At 39.2% G+C, this 27,653-nt stretch overlaps 1 protein-coding gene across 2 annotated transcripts in view; it reads right to left on the reverse strand.

The window, feature by feature from the left end:
• Positions 1 to 356: 356 nt before the first annotated feature.
• Positions 357 to 27,653, reverse strand: part of USP10 (ubiquitin specific peptidase 10) — a 33,021-nt gene continuing 5,724 nt past the window's right edge. Inside the window, exons 2-14 of one of the 2 annotated variants that reach the window (XM_053400086.1) lie at positions 18,840 to 18,908; positions 17,986 to 18,109; positions 15,776 to 16,798; positions 13,335 to 13,426; positions 12,950 to 13,059; positions 11,834 to 11,889; positions 10,948 to 11,051; positions 9,976 to 10,075; positions 9,148 to 9,328; positions 5,763 to 5,928; positions 3,733 to 3,877; positions 2,642 to 2,707; positions 357 to 1,452 (exon numbers count right to left, since the gene is read on the reverse strand). In XM_053400086.1, coding sequence (XP_053256061.1) covers positions 1,265 to 1,452; positions 2,642 to 2,707; positions 3,733 to 3,877; positions 5,763 to 5,928; positions 9,148 to 9,328; positions 9,976 to 10,075; positions 10,948 to 11,051; positions 11,834 to 11,889; positions 12,950 to 13,059; positions 13,335 to 13,426; positions 15,776 to 16,798; positions 17,986 to 18,109; positions 18,840 to 18,908 — 2,424 coding nt within the window. In that variant the 3' untranslated portion in view covers positions 357 to 1,264. The remainder of the gene's footprint in view (positions 1,453 to 2,641; positions 2,708 to 3,732; positions 3,878 to 5,762; positions 5,929 to 9,147; positions 9,329 to 9,975; positions 10,076 to 10,947; positions 11,052 to 11,833; positions 11,890 to 12,949; positions 13,060 to 13,334; positions 13,427 to 15,775; positions 16,799 to 17,985; positions 18,110 to 18,839; positions 18,909 to 27,653) is intronic. The other variant, XM_053400087.1, reaches the window with a different exon arrangement.

Consider the following 27,653-nt stretch of genomic DNA (forward strand, 5'->3'; position numbering starts at 1 on the left):
GGATCAGACCAAAGGTTGATCTAGTCTAGCATCCTATCCAGATATTTCACAGATGCCCCAAAGGCAACCCTCCCAAAACTACCCCCCAGGCATACAGCTTTTGAACATCCATTTAGTTTACTGGGTCTAATAGCCATTGACAGAACTACACCAAATTGATTTGTCTAATGTCCTTTTAAAGCCATTTGATTGGAGATGAAAGTGAAGCCGGTCAGGAAGTACAAAACTGGTATTTCTCAGTTTTGTCTTTGGCACCCCACCAGGAGACTTGGCTTCGCAGCTTTTCCTGTTCATTTGAATGTCTCTGTTGCTTTCAGCTGAGCCCCGTGGTCAAAGAACACTCTCAGAGCTTTAAATCAACTTTGTGACTTTTTTTTATTGATGGGCGACAACTTTATACTCCTAGATATCACTAGACTGTGTACACTTAGGAACTCAACATTATAGGAGAGCGGACAGCAAAATTAAACAAAGCAGACTGAAAAAAATATCAACTTTCATTATTTTGCCCATTTTTTGTTTTAAAATCCCATGTACACAGAAGCATAAATGCAGTTTTGAAATCTCTTAATAGCAATAAAGTTACAATCACCCATCTATATAGACTAACATTTTAACTCAAAAGTATTTTGATCTGCAATGTGTACTTAAGCAGTTTCTCATCGCACAATTATTAAAATGTGTATTTTTCCCTATCAGGAACCGGCAACTCAGTATATTATACTTTTTTGTAGAGTATTTTCTTTTAAAGGAGGACCATTTTTTCCTTGATAGACACTGGCTCATTTTTACCATTTATCAAAAAACTAGTGGGGGAGAATTAGAGAGGATTTTTTTTAAAGTTTTTTTATTTAAGTAAAGATAAAACATTTTCACAGAAATCTACAAGTTCTGTTGCTGGTGCAGGGCTGCTTCTACTATGCAATTAGAAAGTGGGAATCAGTTGCAAATCCCCTGTTTTAATAATCTCTTAGGATTCAGCATTAGCGCAAAAAAAGAAGAAATACTTTGTGTGTGATTCGTGAGACTGAGTCTTTCAAACCCTAATGACTTCATTCAGCAAAGTCAATAAGCCAACACCAACTAGGCTGTTCACAAACCTCAAAAAGGTAGTCTTCTCTTTCACTCTATCCCATAGTTGCAAGGGGAAGGAAGAGAGAAGGAAAAGAATTCATTGAGGGGAGGAAGAGAAATAAGGGTTAGAGAGAGTTGGCGTTCTAGAAAGCAGGTAATCTGGCAAACACAGCAGAAAAACGGGGAGTTTTCAAAGCAGGTCAACTCGGCGGTAGTACAGGAGGTAGGCTGTGCGCTCAGCAGACGGCTTCACCACCTGGTACTGATTAATCACTTTGACAGCCTGGTCATCTATGCGCAACCAGCCATTGAGACCAATCTGGAAGACGTCTGTAGTGTAATGTCCACCAGTTGCACTGTTTCCGTGATGGTAGACAACTGTCAAAAAACCAAAACCAAACAACTAATAAGACAACAGGGAAGGAAGCAACATTAACAAGTTTCAATGGATACTGGCTTGTCCAAATGTTTGTCAACTTATGTGGAGGGATGGAGTTCCACAAATATCAGTTTGCTTTATTAGCCAGATGATTACACCTTGCCACACAAAGACCAGAACCCTTGGGCATGAGAAAGGGGCTTAAGGAAGAAGCAAGGAGTGCCCTCAATTGGGCTGGCACAAAACGTCAGAAATAATGGGAGATACTGATTTTTTTTTATGCTCTTCAAACCTCAAGCGTTAGAAAATTCCATCTCTCTCCCAAACTTACTTGCCAGAGGGCTTGAGAAAACAGGGGAGTCACCTGAAATTCATTCAGTAATTTTGGAGAATATTAAAAATGGGAGAGAGATAAAACTCTGACTCTTTTAGTTTAGACTGCTTAGGAGAGATTGGTTTGTTTGCTGAACTTCTGCAATCACTAAAATTGTGCAGCAAAACAACCAACAACTAAATGCAAGCTTTCTGAAAGCAGCAGGTTACTTCCCTGCACAATTTCAATACTTTGTGAGCGACTATCTCTCAATCCACAGTCGCAATCACAGTCAGTACTGACTCAAGTACTAAATTCCACAGCACATTTGGCTGCCATCAACTGACAGGTCTAAGTACAGTGGTACCTTGGGTTACATACACTTCAAGTTATATATGCTTCAGGTTACAGACTCCGCTAACCCAGAAATAGTACCTCAGGTTAAGAACTTTGCTTCACGTGCTCGCTTCGGCAGCACATATACTAAGAACTTTGCTTCAGGATGAGAACAGAAATCGTGCTCTGGCGGCGCGCCAGCGGAGGGAGGCCCCATTAGCTAAAGTGGTGCTTCAGGTTAAGAACAGTTTCAGGTTAAGAACGGACCTCCAGAACGAATTAAGTACTTAACCTGAGGTACCACTGTAATGTGGAGTAACACTGAATAACTTTCTTAATTTGAATAATATGGAGTGGTTGCAGAATATCATCTTTGATGAAGAAGATTATTCTTGGATTAAGGCACACAACAGGGAACTTTTTAAAAAAGAATTAATTTTAGCAGTGCATACGCTTGATCTGAGAGGACTGCCAATATTTTAAAACAGCAAGAGCCCTTGTGACAAAATTAATTACATTTGAGATAAATGAGCACATACCTGCAAAGAGCCGGTAGGTTCTTTGGCCTTTAAATATCTTACTTTTGACCCCCGGAGACAGCAGCTCTGAAAAAGCGAACAGAATTTCAAGTGAATTACTGTCTTTAGTATTATCAGATTACTTCCGCCTCTCTTTTACCCACATTTAACGAACCAAAGAGCATGCACCCACTGCAAGGAACAAAAGAACTACTGAAAGCTGAGCCTGTCAACAATAGCTCTTCTATTCCACTGCGACGGCTCAGGATGTATTGCCATCCTCCCTGAGGAGATATAAGCTTCTCACTGATCTTTGCCAATATGAGGGCTTCCTTTTGTCGGATATCTGGCCAAGATTTGGGTATGGCACACAAGAGTAAATGGCAAGCAGTAAGTTTTATAGTACATTGGTGCAAAGATCTTTATTTTTAGGTCTTTATTTTATTTTTTAAAAAGAAATGTTTATACATTAGGATGTGAGATTAAGTAACTTCAGAGATTGTTATTTCAAGGAGTTAAATCACAGCATTCCAAACCTTGGAATGAGAGAAAAAGATAGCAAAATTGTTAAAATAGCATCAGTTTGAGAGAAACAGCAGTGTTCTGGTACCATGTCCTGTCAGCACAAGGATTTCTGCTTGCCTAACAGGATGCCACCCCTCCAGCTCCATGTGCCCCACATCCTCCCCAAATCTGTCCCAGGGGGCTGGGGAAACATCCTGAACAGACTGAGGGAGCAAAACATTCAATTGCACAAGCAAGAATTCTTAAGTTGATGGAACCTTAGCACTACACTGAAGTCCACCCAAGTGCTGCAAGATTTTGGTGATTAAATTCTGAGGAAGAAATAGTCATGTGCTGATTCATGAAGACTGTGGAACTAATGTACAGCAAGCTTTTTAAGATAAAGAAATATACTGAAAACGACCCTGGAGATGATATTTGGCATTAAACTCAGCTCAATCTGGGCTGCTTAACCAGTCCTGAAGATATACACTGATCTTGAAATCCCTAAACAGGCCTGCCCGCCACCCCAAAAGCATAAACGACAATAATCTCTTTCTGTAAAACAAACAAACAAAAAACCCAGATGCTTTGTTCAGAAGATTTACCTTTACTTATTTCCAGGTCAACAGGATATTCAATATTTTTTATGAGCTTCTGGCACCCCCCAGTTTTCTCATAGACAAATCGTTTGAGGTGTAGGACAAGGACTGGTGGGAGTTCTTCAAGTGTCACTCTTCGACTGATCTCCACCTAGCATGGTGAAAGCAGAATTTTAGTTGGACCTCAAATCTCTGCTTATTTCCTCAGAATCAGAAGTGGAAATTACTGAAATCAGTTCAATACACACACAAACACCTCTTCCTTCCATTTTTAGGCACTGCCAGACTAACAGATGAGGGATTTCCACCCCAAGGAGGGCAGAATAATGTTTCTGGCTATGTACAACATTTAAAGTCACCTGCCTATATATATCTACTTTCATAGGCATGAAGGCTTTCACTGCAGAAAGCACTTGGTGGACAAATTTTGGTTCAAAATTTATTTTCAGTTCAGCTCTTCGACTCCAGTTCTGCACACTACTCCTATGAGCTAATGATCACATATTTAATCAGCTTTTGTTAATGACTGGTGCAAAGTGCAAAAGGAGATTTTGTTCATAAATATGTTAGAGAAAACTATTTTTTTAAAATGCAATACGAGATGTTTGCACTCTTCCCAGACTAGACACTAAAATATAAACCAGACCAGACTAGCACCTCAAGTGAACACCCATTTCTTCTAGAAGCCATAATTGAACATTTGGGTTGTCAAGTAAAGAGGAGACTAAAACCATATATGTACCAAAACCAAGAAGTGAGTGGCTGGCCAAACAAAATTCGTGTGGCAAGCCCTGAGAAGTTTGCACTGCAAGTTTTCCTCCCATACAAGGAGGTCTCTCAGACAACCAAAGAGATGTTCTGCCACTTTCACTCCCACACATCATGTCAGACATAAAATCCAGACGGGCTGCGTTTGCCTACACATAATTTCAGGGCAACATGCTTCTCACCCTTTTTTCAGGTTGTTGCCCTCTCCTCCCAATGCCTAAGCACTGTGGTGAAGCCCACTCTTTTCTATCTTGTAGAGAACCACTCTGTTTACAAAGATGGTGTGTGCTTCCTACATTAAGGCTAGTTAAATAACCCATCTCTGATTCTATCAAAGCATCATCTGACGACGAGAGCACAGCAGTGGAAAAATACAACTAGGCACATCGTTCTATTAACTATTGAAAAAATCAGGACAAAAGCACTGCATTTTTACTCATCTGCATGGCTTGACATCACAAAAAAATGTAAAAGAAACCATTTTAATACAATAATATTTGTGATTTCAGCATCTACTGAAGACATTTTAATTCCAACAGGCCTTCCCAGAAAAGTAATCTTGGCATGGTCACTGCTAAAATTACATTGCATTGTTCCAAAATTCACAGGTTTATATTCAATTATTCATAGTCTCTTTTATTTCTGTTTTGTACATTGCTTGGGGTTCTTTGGAATGCAAGATAAATTGAGAAAGTATGCAAATTAATTACATAAATGAGCTAAGCACTAGGTCATTCTAGAGCACTAAATTCCACAAGACTCTCATTAGGAACAGACTGGGGGGGAATCACTTTGGTTGCAAAAAGCAGTTCACTGAATCAGCTTTTAAAATGAAGCAGCATAGCAATACTTATGCTACACAAACAAGACCAGTCACAAACAACCCAGCTAACATATAAAAGGGAAGAAGCACAAAGTAGACTGGAGTTATTGTCTGGTTCCTGGTTCTCTTCTACTGCCCCATTAGTTTGTCCCGATACGGCTGTGTTCAATCAGCCACAGATGTGAGACTCTAGGCTTTATGGATGCATAACACATTTTGCACTTATGAATGTGCTCAATGGGACAGAATGTGTCTTGACAGCACAGGGGCCCAGGTCCAGTACCTAGCATTACCAGTTGAAAGGATGTCAGGTAACAGGATTTAGGACTTCTTCCTGAAATCTTTGAGAATTGCTGTCAGTCAACACAGACAATATTAAACACCCACATAATGATTAACGGTAATGTTTGACTTCAAAAGTGTACCCAGTCATTAAATAACTTACCTCCTGCTTGGTTTTTGTGGTATAACCCTGAACAGACTCTCTTGCCACCAAGCTTTCCAGAGCATCTTGAACTGTGCGTATCTTATCAGACTGGATATCCAACTGCAGAGTAAAAAATGGCTGCAGAGTGGCAGACTCCTTCGAACTTTGTTGGTAAACCACAGATCTAAAGAAACGAGTTAGAAGTTGCACTTGTGAAAACTGTTCAAAAATTAATTCTGGAATGACTGATGGCGAGACTGCCAACACATACCTTCACATATATCTTCCTGAAACCCATATAAAAATGTCTCATGGCCAAACTCAGTAGGCAGGCTTAAAATGAGGCTCTTGTGTTACAAAGTCCTGCCAGATTTTGACAGATATAAAAACATAGTAATGACCAGATTCAGTATCCAGAAATTGAATATGTCAGGTTTTATGCAGAAATGAAATACAGTTTAAAGATGCATCCCCTGCAAGGGATGGGGAGGAAAGAATAGTACTTCTTTCAGTTACTGACCCATCCTCCTAGCTTAAGCACAATACTTTCCTTTCTCCTCCTCTTCTTTAAAAGCATTATTAGGATTGAATGGGAAATAGCCACATACAGGACTTCCTTTCTCATGTCCAATTATTTTTCAAATTTACAGCCCACTGAAAGATACCAACACATCCAGATTCTTAAAACAATTGTATTCAACTTGCTTAAGCTTATTCATGAATACTGAATGTGAAAAGCTAAATAAAATTGTTACTTTGGTTCACACATAACCCCAGGTTCTCTTTAATACTGGCACCCACTCACCTCTTTATACAGTAGCATCTTTATTTTAAGGAAAGAATAAGGTCTTTCTTGGACGATGTGAAGCCCTCATAATGGCAAGGTTGATGTTTGTAAGAGACAACTTGCCCCACCCATTACATGAGAGCAACATTTGGGATACCTTTCTCATGAAGAACTAACATGCTGTTTATTCAGAGACTTCTTCAAGTCAGAATGAGACCACACTTAATCCAGATAATATTTCAGGTTAGCATTTTGCAGCGGTATTTTTCCACAACACACAAAAACACCAATAAAACTGCAATGTTTGGTGAAGTGTCCAGGAGCATGGCACACTCTCATTCTTTCTTTAAACTGCTGCCCACCAGGAATAAAGACTGGCCTCAAAATTTTATTTGTTTAAGTGAGGGTATATCCAGCTACAAATTTATACCAGCTATAGATATTCAACGATTATAGTTTCCCTTTATCCTGGGAATTTAAATCAGAAGTCTGGAATAATGACCAATAGCTACTCAGAATTCTTCTGACCTGTGCAAAGATCTACATGGCTTGATTACAGAAAACAAACAAACCATTCACCTTAATATACTGGCTAAAATAATTTGGGAAATAACTTTATTAACTAAGCTAGCTTATCAAGTAAGAGCAATGAAGAATCACCATCACAATACTGTCTTAGAAAGATGAAGTAGTTTCATTAATTTCTTAAACAAAAAGAACATTAACTACATACAACCTTATAACTCTTTTCCATCAATATATATTTTCACTATATCCACCCTGAAACTATCAAGACTGACCAACACATCAACATCCACCACAGCAACCAAGTTTTTCTAGCTTATACATTATGGACTAACAGAAGAATGGAAAATCGCTATCAATCTCTCCCTCTGGCTGTCTTATCTCTATTAGTGCATCCACAACTTCTAAATGTTTTCTTTCAGTTCTTTTAAAAACAAAACATAAGCATGTACTAGCAATACCAGCAATAATGCAATGATGAAAATTATCTTGACTTTCTGAAATTGCTACCATGCAGTTTTTTTTCTGAAAATAAAAAAATACACCTGAATTTGTGGAGTTGCCTCTGAAACATGTTCAGAAACTACAGCTATTGCAGAGGGCTGCAGCCACATTTATTGGAGCATATTACATCCATGCTATTATGTGCTGAGTTTTTAATTTTCAAGCCCAATTCAAAGTAATTCTGCCTGGTCATTGAATTCACTGGGGTGGGGGGCTGCGCTCCACGTCCTACCAGAAACGGGTGTTTAGTGAACACCAAAATTCAACAAAGCGATCCTGACTATAGGAGTCATTGACAGGTATTTTCTCCATGAACTTGTGTAATACTCCTCTAAAGCCATTAAACTAGTGGCCATCGCCACATCTTGTGCCAATGAATTCTGGAACCTGGATGAAGTACTTCATTCTAACCACTCTAAATCTACTGCCAATTAATTACTTTCTTGAGACCAAACGTAATTTATAAACCTCTCTCGTGTCCCCTGCCACAATTTTTAGTTCTTTTTTCTATACTAAAAATCCACCACAGCACAGCACTTTTCAACTACTGCTCTTAAGGGCAAAGTCCACACAAAGGCACATACATGAGTGAAGCATAATAATTATAAGTACATTTTGGCACGAAAAGTTCAGATATATGCAGATTTGGATTTTAATGCATTCTTATTATTTCTTTGCAAGAAACAAGGTACTCATGAAGGCAATGAAGAGCCAAAAACACGATGGGGGAGGAAGTACTAATCTACATTTTTGTGTGGGATGGAAAATACAACTATTTCTAGAGCTTATGTTTGGTAGACTACTATTAGACCATTCCTATCTCCGCTGCTGGCCTCACAAGAGAAAGCTTTCCAACATCCTAACGTGGGATCTTGTTTCTGCGGTGACCTACTTTGTATAGTGAGTAGGACAGGCGTGGCAGAAAGCAGACTACACATGTGGGATTAGAGATTTGTGGTTCTCCCATTCAGCAAAAAGAAGAAAACAGGAATCCCTCAGTTTCATCTTGCTTCCTTTGGATGTCAACAAAGGACGATGTGCTCGCCATTAATAATTGTTTCCAGATTAAACATACAAAGAAGTTGTCTCAGAAATATATAGGGCTGGCTCTTCCGAGTTCCTGTCACCAAGGAATGGAAATGAAGGTACGTTCTTTGGGGCAGCACCAGCTTGTAGGAATCTCTCTATATCAACTTTTGGAGTGTACCTTAATGCACAACATATTTTATATTTATGAACACAAAGCTTCTACAGTGGAACCTCTATTGCAACCATAATCCGTTCTGGAGGTCCGTCTGGTGGCCGAAAAGGGGTGCTGGGAGAGGCGCCGTTGTGCACCGGCGGAGACGGCATGCTTCTGCGCATGTGCGAACGGTGATGGCCGCTTCTGCACATGCGCAAACAGCAGCAAACCCGCTGGTTACTTCCGGGTTTGCCGCGGTTGTGACTTGGAATGACCGTAAGAAGAGGTGGTGGTAAGTAGAGGTTCAACTGTACTTATGGTGGCATACACTGATTTTGTCTATTTCCCCTCACCCATAAACATGATCCTGACATTCTATTAACACTAATTACAATTTATTGTACCTTATGTGACCACCAAATATATCTGTAATTGGTGTCTGGACAAAATCTGCTTGCCGAGTGACAGAGGATTTGTTGCGTGGTCCAACCTGCTCCCATTCATCCTCACTTCCTTCGCCTTGCTCCTCCTGTTCTTCCTCTTCATTTACAGGCTGGGTCTCCGGACCATTGGAAACGGCAAGTTCTGGAGGGAGGAGGAAATGTATGTTTTCTGTTCCTGGATATATATATATTATTATATGGTAAGTGATACTCAAGAGTAGATAATTTCTGTCTAGAAGGAAACACTGCTTTATGCAAACTTTATCATTAAAAGCAAGTATCATTGCTCTACCTGCTCAGGCAACTATTGCAGTTACATGAGTAGTTCTACCTCCATTCTTTCAAAACATAAAACTATAGCACAGTGCAGGCATAAGACTTAAGAATGTTTAGGGCACACCATAGTTTGTTTCTTTAACCCAGAAGTCTCAGAGAGAAACTACTGTCTAACTCAAAGATTGGGGGAGAGGAAGGGAAAGTAGGGAGACATCAGTGAGAACCACTTGGCAACTTTGGACAGTGGCTGGAGAAGTGAGAAAACTGTTTTAGCTTTGGTTTGCAATGCAGATGTAATGGTTAATTACAGTTAATGTAAACCATGGTTTGCAAACCTACTTCAAACTACTGATTCACAAAATGGCTTAAGGTCAAATCATTAACTATGTTTACATACTTCATGGCATAGTTGAAGAAAACAAACCATAAATAAGCATTATGTCTGCACACAGTTCATATACAAATATGCTATATATAAATATACATATTAATTAGCATTTTAAAAAAACTTACTTTCACTGTGAGGAGATAGCAACTTCTTCAGAATCAGCATTTCCTCATGTAGGCCATTTAGAATAAATCCCAGATACTCTTCAGCATCTTCTTGTCTGCCCTGAAGAAAAAGGTGTTTTAGTATAGCCACTCATTCTCCAACACTTTCCTATTTAGGTTCTTGGGAGTGATCCAAAGGCACAAGTACATTACTCAGTGCACTGAAGTTAAATTAAGTTTCCAAAGCAGTACTACTCCCCACTGTACTCCAAACTGCTTTTTAAAACTCGGGAGAGTTTAAAGTTTGAGAATTTGGTGCAAGAACTTATGCATAGAAAAAAGTACTCTGACATGGTTTTTCATCAGTCCAAGGAACTTCCTTTCAATAGCTCTCACTTCAAATGACAAGATGTCTGAATGCAACTGATTTTGATAAAAAGTACCACTCATCAATGAAGCATTTATTCTGGCACATTTGGAAGCTGAATGAAGGAAACATTGGGTTTGTTATTCCTAGCTTTGGATAAAACCTTAACTACAAATTTTGTGTTATATCCTTGGGTCTCCTTTGTACTCTTGATTCCAGAGTTATGGAAACATCCATACAATATGTCTGCATTTGAATGTAAACACAGCATATAAATACTAGAACTGCATGTGAAGACTAATTCTTTAGGCCTCAAGGTTTGAAGAGGAAGCTGGTACCACACCTTCAGTATTCTTACCACAAGTTATCATTATCTCACATTTTATATTGACACCCAACACATATAACTCATTTTTTTAAACAAGCCTACTATTCTTTTAACTCTGGCTCCCTTAGCATGTCTGGCACTATTTGGGTGTTCCAGATGCAACCAAGGATAAGCCACCACTGCTGAAGAATGAAATTAAACCTATTAGGGCCGTAATAAAATGGAACTCCAAACACTATTTTTCTACAGCTGCTTACATAATACAGGGTAAGAAACAGCTCAAAAGATCTAATCTCACCTTTTCCGACAGACTTGACTTGATAACTGTCAGCAATCTATAAATGTATGTAGGTTCAAAGGCAGCTCCAGGCCTGATGTCTCTTGCAATTTTATCACCTAAAGCTGCCAAAACAAAAAGGGGAAAGACAGAGCAATTTGACAAAGATCAACAACTTAACTGTTACAAAAGGCCAGAATTTCAAGTACAAGGAGGGACAGATTCAATGCTACATTTTCAACAAATAATGAAGTAATCACTGCCCCTGTTCTTTTAGCAACACTATGCTGTGGAGGTTTGTCTGTGGCTTAACCACAATCACACAACACTGAAAAGCAGGCAAGGCAACTACTAAAGTTCTCATAGGTAGCTACTTACACCATCAAATTACCGAGAACTGAATTTAGATAAAAAACCTACAGGTCAGTGATGCAAAGATTAAGAGAGCTATACAAAAGAAACTGAGGCACTGGATCAGCATGGAGAGAATGACAGCAATTGACTTCATGCAACCATGAAATACAATTTATTTGTGCTGATACATCAAACCTAAGGATTGTGTCTGAATACAGCCAGTTTCCCAACACCTCCAAAACTGATGCAAGAGGTTTGTTGCCCCCTTAAAAACAAATCAATCTTAAGAGTACAGAAGGAACACTCTCTTTCTGAAACAAGATCATATTTTATGTAAGGTCCTAAGAGCTGAAAAAAAGATGCTGCAAAAATGTTGTGTGCCTTTTAAACAGAAAGGTTCTTTTTACCTGACATTACACAAGCCTCTTGGTGAAAGCCAATTTGTACTGCAGAAATGTAAGAACCTCAGCTGTATCATACAAAGACAGCATTGAACTCCTCCACTCTACCAATATGTCACCAGACAGTTAGCAGGTGATTATTTTCTACCCACCTTGTTTTGCCTTAGGCGGGACTGGCATATTTGTAAACTCATTCATTAGGCGGACACTGAAGTAGAACAAAAGGAAATCGGTGTCAGCTACAGAGACAACAAATGTTACTAGATACAACTAGCCACAAACATCTGATCAAGTCTAATACTGGAAAGGCTCACATAAGATAAAATTATTAACTTGTTTGTTTCAAGATAAAAATGGGTAATTTACCTCTTTTCATCTCATTTGAGTGTCAACATACATTTATTTTACCGGTCCTCTTCCTCAGCTGATGCACTAAAAGCAACTAGTTCAATATTTTTATCTCTAGCGCTGAGATGGACAAGTTTTTGTTCCATGTGGTAGGTGAACTAAGCATACACACTACTTGGAGTGGCGTTTCTCAACCTGGCACCATCCAGATGTTTTCCACACAACTCCCATCTGGTGGTAGTTATAATCCAAAACGTCTGGAGGGAGAGCCACGATGGGGAAAGTTGACTCACGTTAGCTGAAGGAGATGGAGCCCCAATTCACAATGGCAATGTTGAACTGTTTCTGAATGCAATCCACTGGCTAGGTTCGGACAATCTTTCCCACAGTTTATGAAGCTGGGAATGCAAATGGGGGCCACATGCTCCATCCTTGGCCCTTGCTTCCCTTCATGTGCTAGCTTTAGTTTAAACCAAAGCTCCCCGTTATACCTAACTGGAGAAGTCTGGTTTAACTAGGATAGTGAACCAGGATCTAATTTATGAAATCAGGAAAGGTAGTCCAAACCCAGCCACTGAATGAGAGATTCACCAAAGATCAGGGCTTTGGTTTAGAAATGGGTATGTATTTTAACTTTGATAAATTGAAATATTCCCAAATCACAGAATGGGGAAGAGAGGGAGTTGTAACTATGGCAGCATAATTTGAAAATCAAACAATATGGCAATTAGATATTAATTTAGGTTTGCTCCAAATATTATCCTTGTACTGCTCTGTGAAGGGACAATTAAGCTACCAAATACCTAGTATCATTGAATGTTTCCAACCTTTAATTAGTATTATTTTTAAAAAGAAGATAAGAATGTCTACCAACTTACAATTCTAATTCAAACATTGTGATTGTCTTGCAATTTACTTACAAACTATCTATCATTGGTGTTGAAGTACACGGCCGTTGTGATTTCGAATACATTGGAATGGACTTCATTAGGTGATACATAGGAGGGCAAGCAACCAAAGCTTGCAGTGTCTATAGAACTGCATTAAGGAGTCAGTTAATAAAGACAGCATTTAACACACCCACGTCTTTGTGCGAAAAGAGAGGAGAACAAAAATGAACTTAAAATACTGTATGGCAAAAGGAAGCCATTCAGCAGCCATAATGATACTGCTCACTTGAAATATACCCCATTCCCATTTTGAACCTTTAAATTTAAAGTCTGATAACAGGATCTATTTTGTTTTCAGTATGAGAAACACAAGCAGTTAATTAACTCAGGTAATATTTTTCCAATGCAAGGATACAGCGTTGATATAACACCAGTTTCCTTTATTGATCAGCCCTCGTGGTTGCAAAGATACTGGTTTATGTATTAGTTTTACATTTTCCAGTAATTCTGTTAAATGAAGAACACATCCAAAAATGTCAGCAAATCCACTTCCAACTGAACAAATATACTGCCTATTACACATGTAGTGGAGGAAAATCAAGCAGTATTTTAGCATCCCCTTGTGGCCAATGAAATGAATTTACACACATTGTTTTCTTGTTGCAAGACATTTGGTTATGTCTTATCATGCTTACCAGTATTTATCCTCCCATAGATTTGCAGGCAAGGTGAGGCAAAGTACAGGTATAAAACTTCACCTGGAACCACTCCAACATGCATGTACCATCAGTTGTCCACTAATGACTTGTGTCACCTGTACAACAGTTCTGATTTCCCCGCTTAAGAGTTACTCTTATAGTTCCAATGCTTGCTTAGTTATACTCTGTATAAAGCTTCTTGCAACATCCATTTTTGAATTCTAATCTCATATACAATCAAGGGACGTGCAAAAACATCTCATTTGCTGTTACAGCAACAAGCATTAAGTGCATTACAAGAGAAGACCAGGGTGTAAAATGAAGCAGTAGACAGTATTACTCTAAGCCTGTTCTGAAGTGCTTGACCTCATCTGCATTAGGAACTTAAGCAGGGCTGGGCTTACATGGCAGCATAAAGTTCTAAGAGCTAGATCCTGATTGACATGCAAACAACCCTGTTTATGTAATCAACACTAGCAACAGGAACTCTTAATAAAATGCTCTGCTACAGAAACAAGTTATTTCTTGCAAGATACTTTTCCTTGCAGATACAAACACCAATGACTAAATAGAATAGAGCCACCCCAACAAGCTTATAATTTTTTTAATGCCACATATTACACTTTTATTGCCCTTATATATAGATAGGTCTTGTTCCCACCACCACCAAAGGTTCTAATAACCCAGGTAGAATAATGCTACTGATGAGGTTACTACTATTTAATGAAAAGTCAAATAAACACTAGTGATTGTTTTTTTAAAAAAAGTCAAACCAAATAAACACTGGTGATCTTTTAAAAATGAACATATTGCCAACTTGTATGAAGTAAATCATTATAAGCACACCATCCAACAATGTTGCATGCATTTACACTTTTGAATGTTTCTATTGAAATTTAGGTCAAAGAGATTAATAAACCTAGACTTTAAATCAAATGTGACAAGAACTACCACTCTGGGGGATTAGACATGCAGAAAATGGCTTGCTAGTAAAGAAATATATATATATATTTAGAAATAAAGGAATATAAAGAAATTATATCAAGACCAAGAAGTTATACAAGCCTTTCTATAGTCAAGAGTATTATTTTTCTGTATTATATATAAAAAAGTTGTGTCTGCAGCACAAGTTAACTCTTCATGCAATCTAGTTGCTTATGGGGATGCAACTCTGATTTCAGGCAACTCCCCATTTGTGTGCCATTCCACGGCACTGCGCGTAGCCCCACAGCCCCACTCCGCCCCCTTCTGGGGTTGAAAACGGCACACATGTCAGTGGTCGCCTGTGCTTTGAATGCACGCAAATGATACAGTTATACGTTTCTGAAGAATCTGCAACTTTCAGCACCATTCTGTGCCCCGTTATGATGTTACAGGGTATTTGTCAGTTTTAAAGAATACTTTCACATTGTGTACAATGAGCAGAATGTCAAGCTACGTGTGCTTGCGTATTCTGGCTATGTATCAGATATTACAAAGCAATGTGGCGCTCACAGCACAGATCACAGGCTAAGTCCTAGTGGCCACTGTTAAGACTGCTTATACATTCAAAGTCAGTGTTAGTCTGGTGGCTCAAAGGCTGCCATGGGCCAGTAAAATGTGTTTTTATTTGTGGTGAGACAGATAAATGTATGAGTGAAGGCGAGTAGTTGTATTCAAATATTCCCTAGCAATAAACGAGCAATGTTCAGCCCTCCCAAAAGAGGTCCTGGGTGGAAGGAGTTATTAAAAAGAACAAAGACCCCCTAACATAGCAAGCTCTCAGTGCTGAGCTGGCAAAACTTTCCAAACTGAGTCACACACATAGGCTCTCACAGCAGCAGCGAAAGGTTAGCTCTAGAAGAGAGAACAAAATTGCTCCAGCCTAAACAAACTCATCCTTTTGTGTGTGTGCACATCAAATCAAGAGTTCACTGTTACTTGTACATTGAAAAGGAAGTAAGCATCAATCCACAGTTGTGTGTTTAACCAGATACTACATTAACAAAAAGCTAGAAGCCATTACACTAAACAAGAGGTGTCACTCTAACACAGAGTTAATCATTTTCTTACTATTGTGCTACTAAAGCATTAGGGCATTTAGGTTCACTCAAACTTTCCACTCCTTCAAACCTTCCTACACTCTTTGTAGCTCAAGCTTGAAGCACATTAATGATACCTGCAATCCTTATGGCTACAGGATCCTCAGAAACTGGAACAGGCCCCTCTTTGACTTCAACCTGTTTCTCAGGGACCACAGGAGATGTGGCAGGAGGGGTATACTTAGTCTCAACATAAGCCATAGGCATGGAAACAGAAGGTTTGGAATTGTGAAAGAGGCTTGCCCATGATTTTGCAGGCTGATTAACAGAAACGGCTCCTGAAACAGGGGTGGTTGCCTCAGTAGTAGGCAAAGCATCCTCAGGCTTAGTTTGGTCTGAGTCGGTGCTTTCCACAGGATGCAAGTCTACCCCATTGGCAGCTGTGCCCTCACTAGAGGATTCAAGTGTTTGTCCATTTGTAACACCAAGGTTTTCAGTAGTATCAGTACCAGCATATGGCTGTACAACAGCTGTCCTTAATGGGCTGTCCCTCCCAGTTTCAGAGGGGACACAAGACTGTTCCAAATTAGTAACACTGCATACTTCAGGCTGCCCTGCAGTCCTTGTAGCATCTAGAGCACTAGAAACCGAATCATCAGACACGGCTTCGCTAGTGAAGTCCACAGAATTTTCAGGGCTGTTACAAGTCCTTGGAGTGACCGATGGCGCATCGCCTGTAAGGTGTACATCCTCTGTGCTTATGCTATTAAGTCCTGATGAACTTGCATGCCCATTTACCAAAGCCTCGGCAGGAACAATGCCATCACTAACATCTTCCAAGTAACTGTAATATCCAGGGGGTCTTTTCTTCTTCTTTTTGCGTTCCCTTTGCCCAAGGCTCCCAGGTAAACTATCATTTTCAGCATTAGAACTGCTATCCAAAGCGAGAGAAGAATCAGTGAACTGGCAGTCTATGGAGTTATAGTTGGCTTCGTTGAGTATATCACTAGGCGTCTTCTGGGAAGGTGCACAACCAAGAATGAATTCCGGTGCCTGAGGATTCAGAGTACTTGAAATACTGTAGTCATTGTTATTCAGCACAGATGAATCTGCCTCAATAACCTCATTAACACCAAATTCAATTCTCTGATACTCTTCCCCTAGGAGAGAAAAATAAACTTCTATTAAAGTGGTGCTTTTTTTCTTGGGAAGTGGGGGCAGATACAAGATAGGTTTGCAATCACTTGTCTTCACCTCAAGTTATTCCTTTTCATCATAAATGTTAAAAACATTCCTAATCAAATATAAATTGTGCAGACTGAAAATATGAAAATAGCTTAATTATTTTTCCAATACTATGTCAGCATAGATTGGAATGTCAAAAGATTTTCAACAATAGGATGTTCAAGGCTCTATATTTCACATGGCTGGCACTAAGAGTAGAATTTTGTGACTTTGACCAAGAAAAACAAAAACACATTCTGCAAAACTATCATAGTCCCATCTCTAAGACAAGGAATTTCAAAGGTCACTGCAACTAAGCAACGTAAACATCTGATACCAGCATCCAAAAAGCATCCATATCTGAAGAAGTGTGCATGCACACGAAAGCTCATACCAAGAACTAACTTAGTTGGTCTTTAAGGTGCTACTGGAAAGAAAAAATTTTTTTTGTTTTGACTATGGCAGACCAACACGGCTACCTATCTGTAATGGGTACCAAGTTGAAGTACCATCCCCAAACAAACCCCCTTAGCAGATGGTGACACCTAGGCCACTAATGATTATCTTAATAACTGGGCTGGTCTATATGGGACTAAAACATTTAGGGATTTAAGGCTGCCCTCTCATTTACACTCTTCTGGGAGTAACCCCTATTGAACCCAGTAGCACTTGCTTCCAAGTAAACATACATAAGACTACCCTGTAAAGATTAAAACCAGTACGAAGTCTGAATTGTGCCCAGGAAGAAACTTCATCTAATGAAACTTTCAGTACAGGCAATATACATTCATGTCTCAACAGATCAGTGATCAGTCATGCTTACTTTTCCAGCCCTGTCCAAGTCATTCTCTTTCTTAAAGAAAAACAGATTTCAATATTGAGAAGTGCTGAAGTTTTAACATTTACAAGTCCCTAATAATCAACAACTATCAGCACTGATCCAACAAGGCCTCAAAACCACTGGATTCTTTTAAAAGAACTTTTTCAAAGCCATCAGTTGGGAGTGAGGGTTTACTGTTAGCTAAAGAAACCATAAAATATGGATTGCTATAAGTTTAACTGGGTTAGTACATTTAAGTAGCAAACTAACCCAAACCCCCAAAGCTGAACAGAAGAAACGAACCTGCAACACATTGGACTTCAAAAGGATTGGGAAAACAGTTGTGAAGAAGGAATGGCTTCTTACCATCATGGAGCTCTCCTGTGGACTTAAGGCCACATGAAATGGTTTCATTGTAGGGTGGAAGCTGTACAGAAAATAAAACAAATGGTTGCATTGCTGGTGGGGAATGAAGATTTCACCAAAGATAACTTATGTCGACACTGAATGGAACAATCTGAACCCACCACCAACCACCCTTCCTCTCTTCTACACATATTCTCCTGTGCGCTTAATGATTATTGACATTTAAGTTGGCATGTTGTTGTTTAGTCATTTAGTGTGCCCTTTAATTAACAGTTGCTTCCTTACAATTTGATATACACAGCAGTCTTTTACCAGGCTGACTGATAAAATAAACACATTGGATTTATGGGGTGGGGTGGGGGTTGACTGATATGCTATTGACAACTGTAACAACATTCAAAATTTGAAGTGAAGCAAAACCGTGTGGCAGTATTATAGGGTACTCACTGATCTATACTAAACTAACTTTCTTCTATGCTTTCAACATACAATAGATTTCAACATTTCACACATACAGTGGTACCTCTGGTTGAGAACGGGATCCGTTCCGGAGCCCCATTCGCAACCAGAAAGGAACGCAACACACGTCTGCGTGGGTCGCGATTCGCCGCTTCTGCGCATGTGGATGTCGTCATTTTGGGCGTCTGCGCATGCGTGAGTGGCGAAACCCAGAAGTAACCCTTTCTGGTACTTCCGGGTTGCCGCAGGACGCAACATGAAAAAAAGTATCATGAAGCAAACATAACAAGAGGTATGACTGTACAGGTAAATAAATTTAAAATAGTTCTTACCTCAACAGAGCAACGAGGAGTCACAAAGAACTGATTAAATTCATCGGGGCTGAATTCCCCAAAGATGTACTAAAAAGTAAAACATATTGTATTTAATTAGATTAACTGAAGTTGATCATGGCAACAACTTGGCTGTGCATATGTTCGCTGGAAATTTCAATGGCCTTTGTCAAAAAGAATCCTGAGAAATCTCTTCATTGGAAATTTGTGTGACCTCTAATTTATACAAGAAGCTGACAATTATCCAACCACAACTTCTAAAACTGCAAGTAGCTGGTTAACTGAAGGCCCCAGCATTTAAATTTTGAAAGATTAAACCAATTATGCCTATGCTTTTGCTTAAACATCCATGTCTTGTGTACAGCTATTGTAAAGGTTACATATGTAATTAGTGTTAGAAATGCAAGACATATAAGCTAGGCACCAAATGGCTCCTTAAATGAAGGTTGCAGTTGCCAAAACGGAATGTCTAGTTGCCATTTTGGGGCAAGACGGCTCTAAAGTCTTATTTTTCAAATGATGGACTGTGATTGATTCTCAGTTAAACATGTGGATAAGTTCAGATGACAACCTTGAGCTAGGTTAAGACCTTTGAGAACTAAAAAAAGAAAAGTCACTTGATCCATGGACAGACCATATAGATACTGGCCTATTTCCCACCTCTTTTTCTGATTGGTGACTACTCCTGCACAGAAAAAGCATTTTGGTTCCTGAAATTCATTCTGATTTTGTAGATAAAATATAACTGACAGAATTATACAGGGTGGGGTATTATCATGTGAAAAACAGTCCAAATCCAATGAACCCTAGGCATGCACCTCCAGATGGTAGAGATGTCAGGTGCCATCCTGGCGTTCAAGCATCTTCACTTTTTCAATCAGTGGAGAAAAACTGCAGTCTGGGGATTCCATTCAAGCAATTTTACAAATGGAGCTTCTAACAAGCAGATGGAGATATGCCACTAATGGTGTGAACATATATGAAGGGTCCTGGAAACACCAATATATACTGTAGTAGGAGCTTTGGGCAGTATCCTGCGAAGTAGTTTAGTTACTACAAAGGACTTTTAGCTGAACAACATAACTTATTATCATGCTTCCCCCCAAAAAAATCTATGTTGGGGATTCCCATAACTCTCTGGAGCAGATGGCGGGGCATGGAGGGGAAGGGGACGTTTTGTTGTGCAAACAAAAATCTTTCTGCTACTGGAAATACTTCAAGGGATACTGCTCTTACGATTTTAAAAGCTCAAAAACTAAATGTGACAATTTTAATGGCAATGATGCTGCAGCCTCTAATACCAATTCTGCTTCGGCTATAGCCCTGAAGTGAAAACTGCTTTTGGAACTTGGTTAAAGTTTTGTTAATCTGTTAAGGACCATCTAAGCAGCTGCTTGATATCAACTATGTAACACCTCAAAGTAAGCCACAACTGAAGTATACTGGAATCCTTTCTCATATTTCAGTGGATTTCTCAACACTAATCAAGGAGTAACACTCATTTCAATGAAACAATTCAACAGACACAATTTCACACCAAAGTAAAAATAGCTGCTTGCACAAAAACATACTGAATGATAACTTGTTAGAAACATTTTAGATGAAGTCATGCAAAGAATGAAATGCAGTCATGCAGCTTAAAATGCTGTTACACAAATAAAACTTGTTCCCACCACATTTTTCTCTCAGAGGCTTAAATCAATATGTGAAGTGCCTGATATACTACAGCCACCAAGAAAGTGTGTCAAATGAAGCATTATCATCTCAGGTCTGTGACAAGTGTATCCATGAACTTCTCAAAAAGAGATTCAAAATAGAGATGCAATGCCAACTCAACAGACACTTGTGTTATGTACCCTCATCAGAGGAGACCCAGGAGGCCTTGTTCTTACACCAGCCCCAGGTCAGTCTGCACCCGGTAGCAAAAAGCCAGGACCCTGAGATGAAGCTGAGACTGAACAGTCTGAAGCCCAAGGGAAAGACAGTGCCTTAAATGCCAGGTGGAAGCCTAGTCCATCTGGAAAAGTGTCTGATTGCAGGCAAGGACTCCTCAGGAGTAAAAGCTCCTTAAGCATAAGATTTTCCTCTCAAGGAAACCTCCGGAGAGAAGGGACTAGATACATTCTATGTAGCAGTTCTGTGCCCTGTGTCAAACCGGACCTTGAAGTGCTCTGACCTTGCCTCTCATCTAAACCTTGTTGTGAACTCTGCTAGTCTGGACCCTGAACTTGGACTAGCCCTGGATATTGCTTTGGTTGTTGCCTCCTTGGTGCTGCTGCTGGCAAATCACTTGTTTATTCAGGACCAAAGCACTGTGATCACACCACAAACTAAAACACACTCATTCCAGTGAGTTAATTTTTTGCTGGATGCCCCAACAGTCAAGTGCTTCACCTCATTCAGAGATGATAGTTGGTGCCATGAAAATAAGCTGTGAGACAAAGGATATACCAACCAACCACAGCTAATCTAAAGTTAATGCAGCAATTTCATATTCTAGCCAAGCTTACCTTGTATATCATCACAACCTTCCCCTGGCACTGACAGTCCCAACTAAACACTACCCTTCTCATTTCGCCACCTTCAATAATGCCCTATTCTGAATGAGACCATTCAAGAAAATTAATTGGTAGACTACTGAAGTAGAAAAATTGACTAAAACCCTTCAGAATGCAAGAGGGTACCAATTAGTAGTGACCCCTTATTTTTCTACAAGTAGCAAAATTAGCACAGCACTGAACTGGAGCCTTTTCTCCCAACATGCTAGTTTTCCATTTAGTATGAAGATTCTTTTCTTTTCTCTTTTCGTTTTTTTACATGAGGAAATATTTAGCAACATTATTTTCCACCTGCAGTCTAATTTACCACATCTGTATTCAAGTACATATGCATACCCAGCCAATTTCTCTCTCCAGAAGCCCAGTCTTCTTGTTCAGAACCCAGAATGCTGAGACTAACATGAGAAGCTAGGCAGTAGCCAGACTAGCCCTTTCCACTCCAACATGCACCTATGAATTTTGGTCTAATTCTAGAGAAACTATGATAGCATGGACACCTGAAGACATTTTTAAACTATTTACATTTCAAATCCTAAAAGTTATTATGAAAAGTTTGATTTGACACTTAAATCAGTCACATACAAACAGAGAGAGACACTCTGGGATTACCACCCCGACTACCACATCACCATCCGATCTAGGGTGTGAAAGTAGCTCTTCCAATCACAAACAGAATACATGTATAATGCAATAGTATCAAAAGCTGTGTCTACTGTCTCAGTGTGACAATCAAATCAGGATGATTTGAGGGTGGAAAAAAAGGCAGGGAGTAGTCTACTTGTCCAATGAAACTTTACTCCATACCCAGATAGCATCTGCATTCCAAAACCTGCAAATCCTGCTAGGGAACTCTCAAGGTTGATGAGGAGGGTTTGTGGCAGCCACTACCAGAACAACAAGTCAAAAACACATTTTACCTATTTGACAATTATTGAGGGAAAGGGTTGAGAGATTAGTGGTTTCTGGGGCATAATAAAGGCTTTCTACCAAATAATTATGAGCTAAAAAAAGTGTCAAGCCAAATTAGCAAATTTAAAACAGCAGTGTGATGTAACAAAATGCTACAGTGTGAAGAGAAATCCCAGTGGGTTGTGTCCAAGACATTCCTGCACTTATTTTCAAAAACACACTCCTACATGTGGTACTGTATGACAAACTATCTAGTTATGGCATCTGAAGAACTCTCAATACTACTGGCCATGTTAACTTTTCCAATACAACACTCAACTCTTGTTCTATCTTGATCAAACACAGGCCACCTTCAACTTAATCAGATACTGAGTGACCTAATAAGCTTCTTATCGTCTCACCAGTGAACTAACAGTTCCTGATGTGCATTTGCAAGGGCCTTTCTGACTTCACCTTGGCAAAAATGCCCCACAATTTAATATGTGCAATGTACAAAACAGACAGTAAGCCTATGACACACAGAGAAGTCACTTCAGAAAAATGTTTCTATATATTAGTCCCACCTTTCCCAAAGAGAGAACTGCAGTCACAAATAAGCCTTCCCTGGAAGCTTCCACAGAGCCAAAGCAATGTGCACATTTACTACTAGACACTGTACACTAAAGTTCACTACCACTACACAGTACACACTTTTCACAAGCTGCTTCTTTTGAAGAACGTGAATAATGCACAGGAAAAGCAGGAATTTCTAGTCTCAATTATAACCATGTTTTAGAATTGCTAGAAGCTCTCCTGCCATGAAGCACCATTGTTCCACACAAAGTTCCTTAATCCTGAGTGGTATGTTAAATGGTTATATATAAAGCATTTCAACTGAACAGAAAAAAAAACTGCAGCTCTAGCAATGCAGTTCTTTCAAACTCAATATCTACTTTGCTGAAGCAGCATTAAACTGACAAATGACTATAATCCAGTGGCTCAAGGCCAGCAAGTTCTACTACAAACAGACCTGTACAAAGCAGACAACAGCATGTAGAATGTTTATGGCAGTAAACTGAAACTGAACTGTGTAGGTTGCCTATATTATTAGGTTCATGTGGAAGAGTTCTTGCAATATGGCAATTTGCAGAAAGAAAGCACATTCTGTACATGCAAAAATGTTAAATGGGAATTCTAAAATATGGCTGACACAAAGATTCAGAGAAGAATTAGAATCAACTTAAGTTAGCAGGTACAGAGACATGAAGGCCCGGGAGGGCCCCCCCATCTTTATTCTAAAGCAGGGACATCCAACTCCCAAGAGACTGCGATCTACTGGGGGGGGGAGGACTGGCAGTGATCTAACCATTTTGGGGAGGGGAACCTGAAGTTGTTCAGCATTTTTAACAGGGGCAAGCGTAAGTTGTTGAGCTTTTGGGAGGGGGGAAGCCAAAGTAGACCTATTTTTTCCTTGTCGCTAAGCCTCAAAGGACTGAAAGTACAGAACAACATAATTTTGTTGTCATCCAATTCATGCTGCTGCAAATACGTTGGACCCAAAATTAAAAGGAGAAATGCAAGTGACTTTGGATACCATCTTGGGTGTGATGCATGCATATGTAACAGCAGCCAGTCAGTATCTAAGAAGATGAAGGAGGAGGCGGCGGCGGAGGAGACGACAGAAGGTGAATGAGACACAGCTGTGGGAAGCCTGAGGAAGTACCACCCTTGGTGTCTGCCCATAAAAAGCATGTCCTGCTATGGGACAGTAAAAATGCTAGAAGAGGAGAGGACAGAGGGTGAAGGAAGAGTTTTGAGTGAATGGGGCCCCTCTACCCATCCTTTGGACCCCCTGGGAAACTCAATAAACCTGCTGTACCAGGAACTGGGTGCGGAGAGTGCAGCTGAATGGGACACAGCTGTGTGCAGCTTGAAGAGGTGCCATCCACCTTAAGCCTGCCCATAAAAAGCAAGTCCAGAAAGAAAGATTAGGGTCCGCTGTTTCCAAGATCTTTTCTCATTGTGAAACTTTTGTGGGTGAGCTGAGTTTGTTTGACCCTGGGTGAATCAATGTATCATTTTTATATGTAACTGTGTAATTTTGCAATATTTTGTTAAAGTTCTCTGTTGTTGTTTCAGTTTCCAGTACACTGCTTAAGAGATACTTTACAAATATATTAAGCAGTATAGAAATTGAAATAATAATAATAATACATTTTAAAAATCCTGTGATGGTATCACTACTTCCACATTTGAATGGATTACAAAAAAAGCAGCACACTTAGGACCTGATGCTGGAAAGGTACTTTCAAATATTGCAAAGTACAAAACTTCTTCAGGTATTTGGCCAAGAAATGTAGTCTGGGATCCTGCCAAACATATCCCTCTTGCAACATGGTGGCAAAGCCTTTGCACAACAAAGCCTCCAGCTCTTGCTACTTACCTACTTCAGATTCCTTCATATTCTGAAGCACGTGAATGGTATATGTTTGGAAATACTGTATACCAAATTAAGAAATAAACTGACATGGGAAAGGGTAGACATGTGTTTCCATCTGGGTAAACTTTCAATTCTTAGAAGTCCATGATAAATATGAAGAAAAAGCAACTGAATACATTTCATTTAGTGAGTTTTGTTTCCCCTACCCTTTTTCTTGACTCTTTTTATAAACAAATTAGTGCTTGACACTATGTAGGACTGGAGGAGACATAATAATTTTAAGAATAAATAATAGTTTGTTTAATTATTATGTTGATGGCTCATCTTTATTGGGGGTTTTCCTGCTCTTCATAAACTTGCAAAACCGTAAGAGAAGATAGACTCCTTACAGTTCAGCAGCTTGTCTGAATAAACTATATTTTTAATATACCAGATAAATGCTAAACAAAGTTTAGCTTGAAAGCTTTCAAAATGATTTTTCTTCCATTATAAAAAATCCCTTTCTCCCCAAATCCCTCAGGGTAAAAAAAATTTGTATCCTCCAGTGAGGATTCAAAATTCCCAGAAATTTTACACTTATAATGCTGAAGAGCACTAAAATTATTCTACCCAATTGATTTGCACAGAACAAAACAGACAGAAATTATTTCTCTTCTGTCATTTCAGTAATTTCACAACAGCTTTCATGGCTACCACAATTTGTACAATACTGCCCATCTAAACGTAATTCCAAGTAGAAAGCATGTTTTAAACAACAGCAACAAAAGATCCAATGTATTTTGCATATAATGAAATACGCAGTATCACAGTACAGAAGTTTTCTTGGTGTAAAGAAAGATCTTTGAAACCTTGGACAGCTATGTTACTATAATAAACCTAGAGCAATGGCATGTTTGCCTTGGTGAGGCAGAGATATTCAAACTCTGTTCTAGAATCAAGGCAGCAGAATCTGAGGGCTGGTCTGTATATGCAACGGAATATGGTGGAATGGGCTGCACCCCTAAAGGCTGCAGATACAGAATCACATTACTGAAATCTTCCTTAACATTTAATTCCCAGAAAACAGGAAACCACTCCAGCAAGCAAAGAGGTTTGACTCTTCCCGCTAAAGTTCCAGTTTTCCATCTGCAGGATACTCATAGGGGAGTATTCCAAAACTGCATCTCCCCATATACTCTAAAGTGATCAAGTCCAGCCTGTTATTTCATTCTGCTGCAAGCCCACTACTCCAATGAAGTTAGCAATAGTATTTCAACATCAAGTGATTTAGCCCCTGAAAGCTACTGCAACCAAAGTACTGCCAGAAGCAAGAAGATAAAGTCAAGCTGGGGTGGTTTTTGTTGTTGCCTAGCCATTTTCCATAACAAGACTTGATGTGCTAGTATGCAGAAGCCAAGGCTTCTGGACAGATGCTACAGGTAAAGGTATACTTGAGGGCATACTATGGCCTTTCAACTTTGGCTGCAATCCTAATACAACTATGTGGGAATTAAGTTTCACTGAAACTAGAGGTACATATTTCCAAGTACACATTTACAATCAGAATGCACAAGCTTGAACACACATCTACACTGGGAACAGCAAGGACATAAATTTTTGTCAACTGTAAGACTACATTTTATAAAATGATGGTTGTTTATTTGACTTACCAAAATGTTTTGAGCAGGTAGGTTATTTATTAAACATGTATCTTGCCTTTCCACTTTTGCTAACTTATTTGCTAGGCAGGTATATGTTATCCTAAATCCAAATGTTAGGATTTAACTGCTTTGCTTTTGCATACTGAACTCCGAAACAAATTTCTATGTAGATTTCTGACAGCCACTGCTCTCCTGTCATTTGTATGCTACTGCAAAAATGCTAGAGTGGCTGGAATTGTCTCCCCTCCCCCGCCAAAGTTTCTAAACACTCTAAAAGGGTGAGGGGCCCCATTTTCAGGAATACTGGTCTAAACTCCAAGAAAATCAGTAGCCTTCCTAGCAGTGTCTACTTGGTGCCCCCTAGCCTTAAAATATAGAAAAATTACTATATACAGAACAGCATACTCTAACAAATGATGAGTGTTTTCATTTAGTTCCAGAAATGCTTGTGTTAATATTTTGCTTTTTAAAATTAATTGTACTACTGTAACACCTTAAAAACCCACATATCTGTGCTATACAATGACTAGAATAATCACAATGGAACAAGAACCTTGAATATGCATAACAAAGGAATTAACAGACTTCAGGTTCAGGCATATTTGCCTAATAAGTATGAAGAATGAAAAATCCTGAATATCAGAGAGAAGCTATACTAAGATAAATGAGTGAATCCTGCAGACTACTTTTTAAAAAATGTGATCTATTTTATCAAAGTTATTCAAGAAAGAAAAGTTAAGGTGTACACTTAGTAGTTTGAGAATGAGCCTGTTAAGGAAATTTTAAGCCGAAGAATCCGCATTGAAATCAAAGACTCTAAACTAACAAATTGAAGTTAGCCAAGCCTGAAGATCAAACAATTAAAAGAACATTTGCCACTTACTTCAGTGGGATCAATCTTACCTAATGCAGTATTTAAAGAGATGTTGCAAGTGAACAGCTGACAGGTTATAGGTGGAAATCAATTTACAGCAACTATCATTTTGTAATTTCAACATGGTTGCAGGACCTGCACCTGGACAACTTAAGAAATGTATAGCAAGCATAATGAATGTGATGCCATCTAGATGTTGCTATACAATGGCCATCCATCCCTGTATACTACCTATGTTGGCCAGTGCTGATCAGACACTCTCCAACATCAAGAAAGCACTGTGTTGGCTACACCCGCAGCCTATAATTTACATAAATATCATCTCTAATATAAATTTGCTAGGAAGTCTTTTGCAAACCACTAGCTCTCAAATTCAATTCCACCCCCATCTGATATACAGGGAATAGTAGTAAT

This window comes from Podarcis raffonei, chromosome 8 (assembly GCF_027172205.1).
Source record: "Podarcis raffonei isolate rPodRaf1 chromosome 8, rPodRaf1.pri, whole genome shotgun sequence".
NCBI lineage: Eukaryota > Metazoa > Chordata > Lepidosauria > Squamata > Lacertidae > Podarcis > Podarcis raffonei.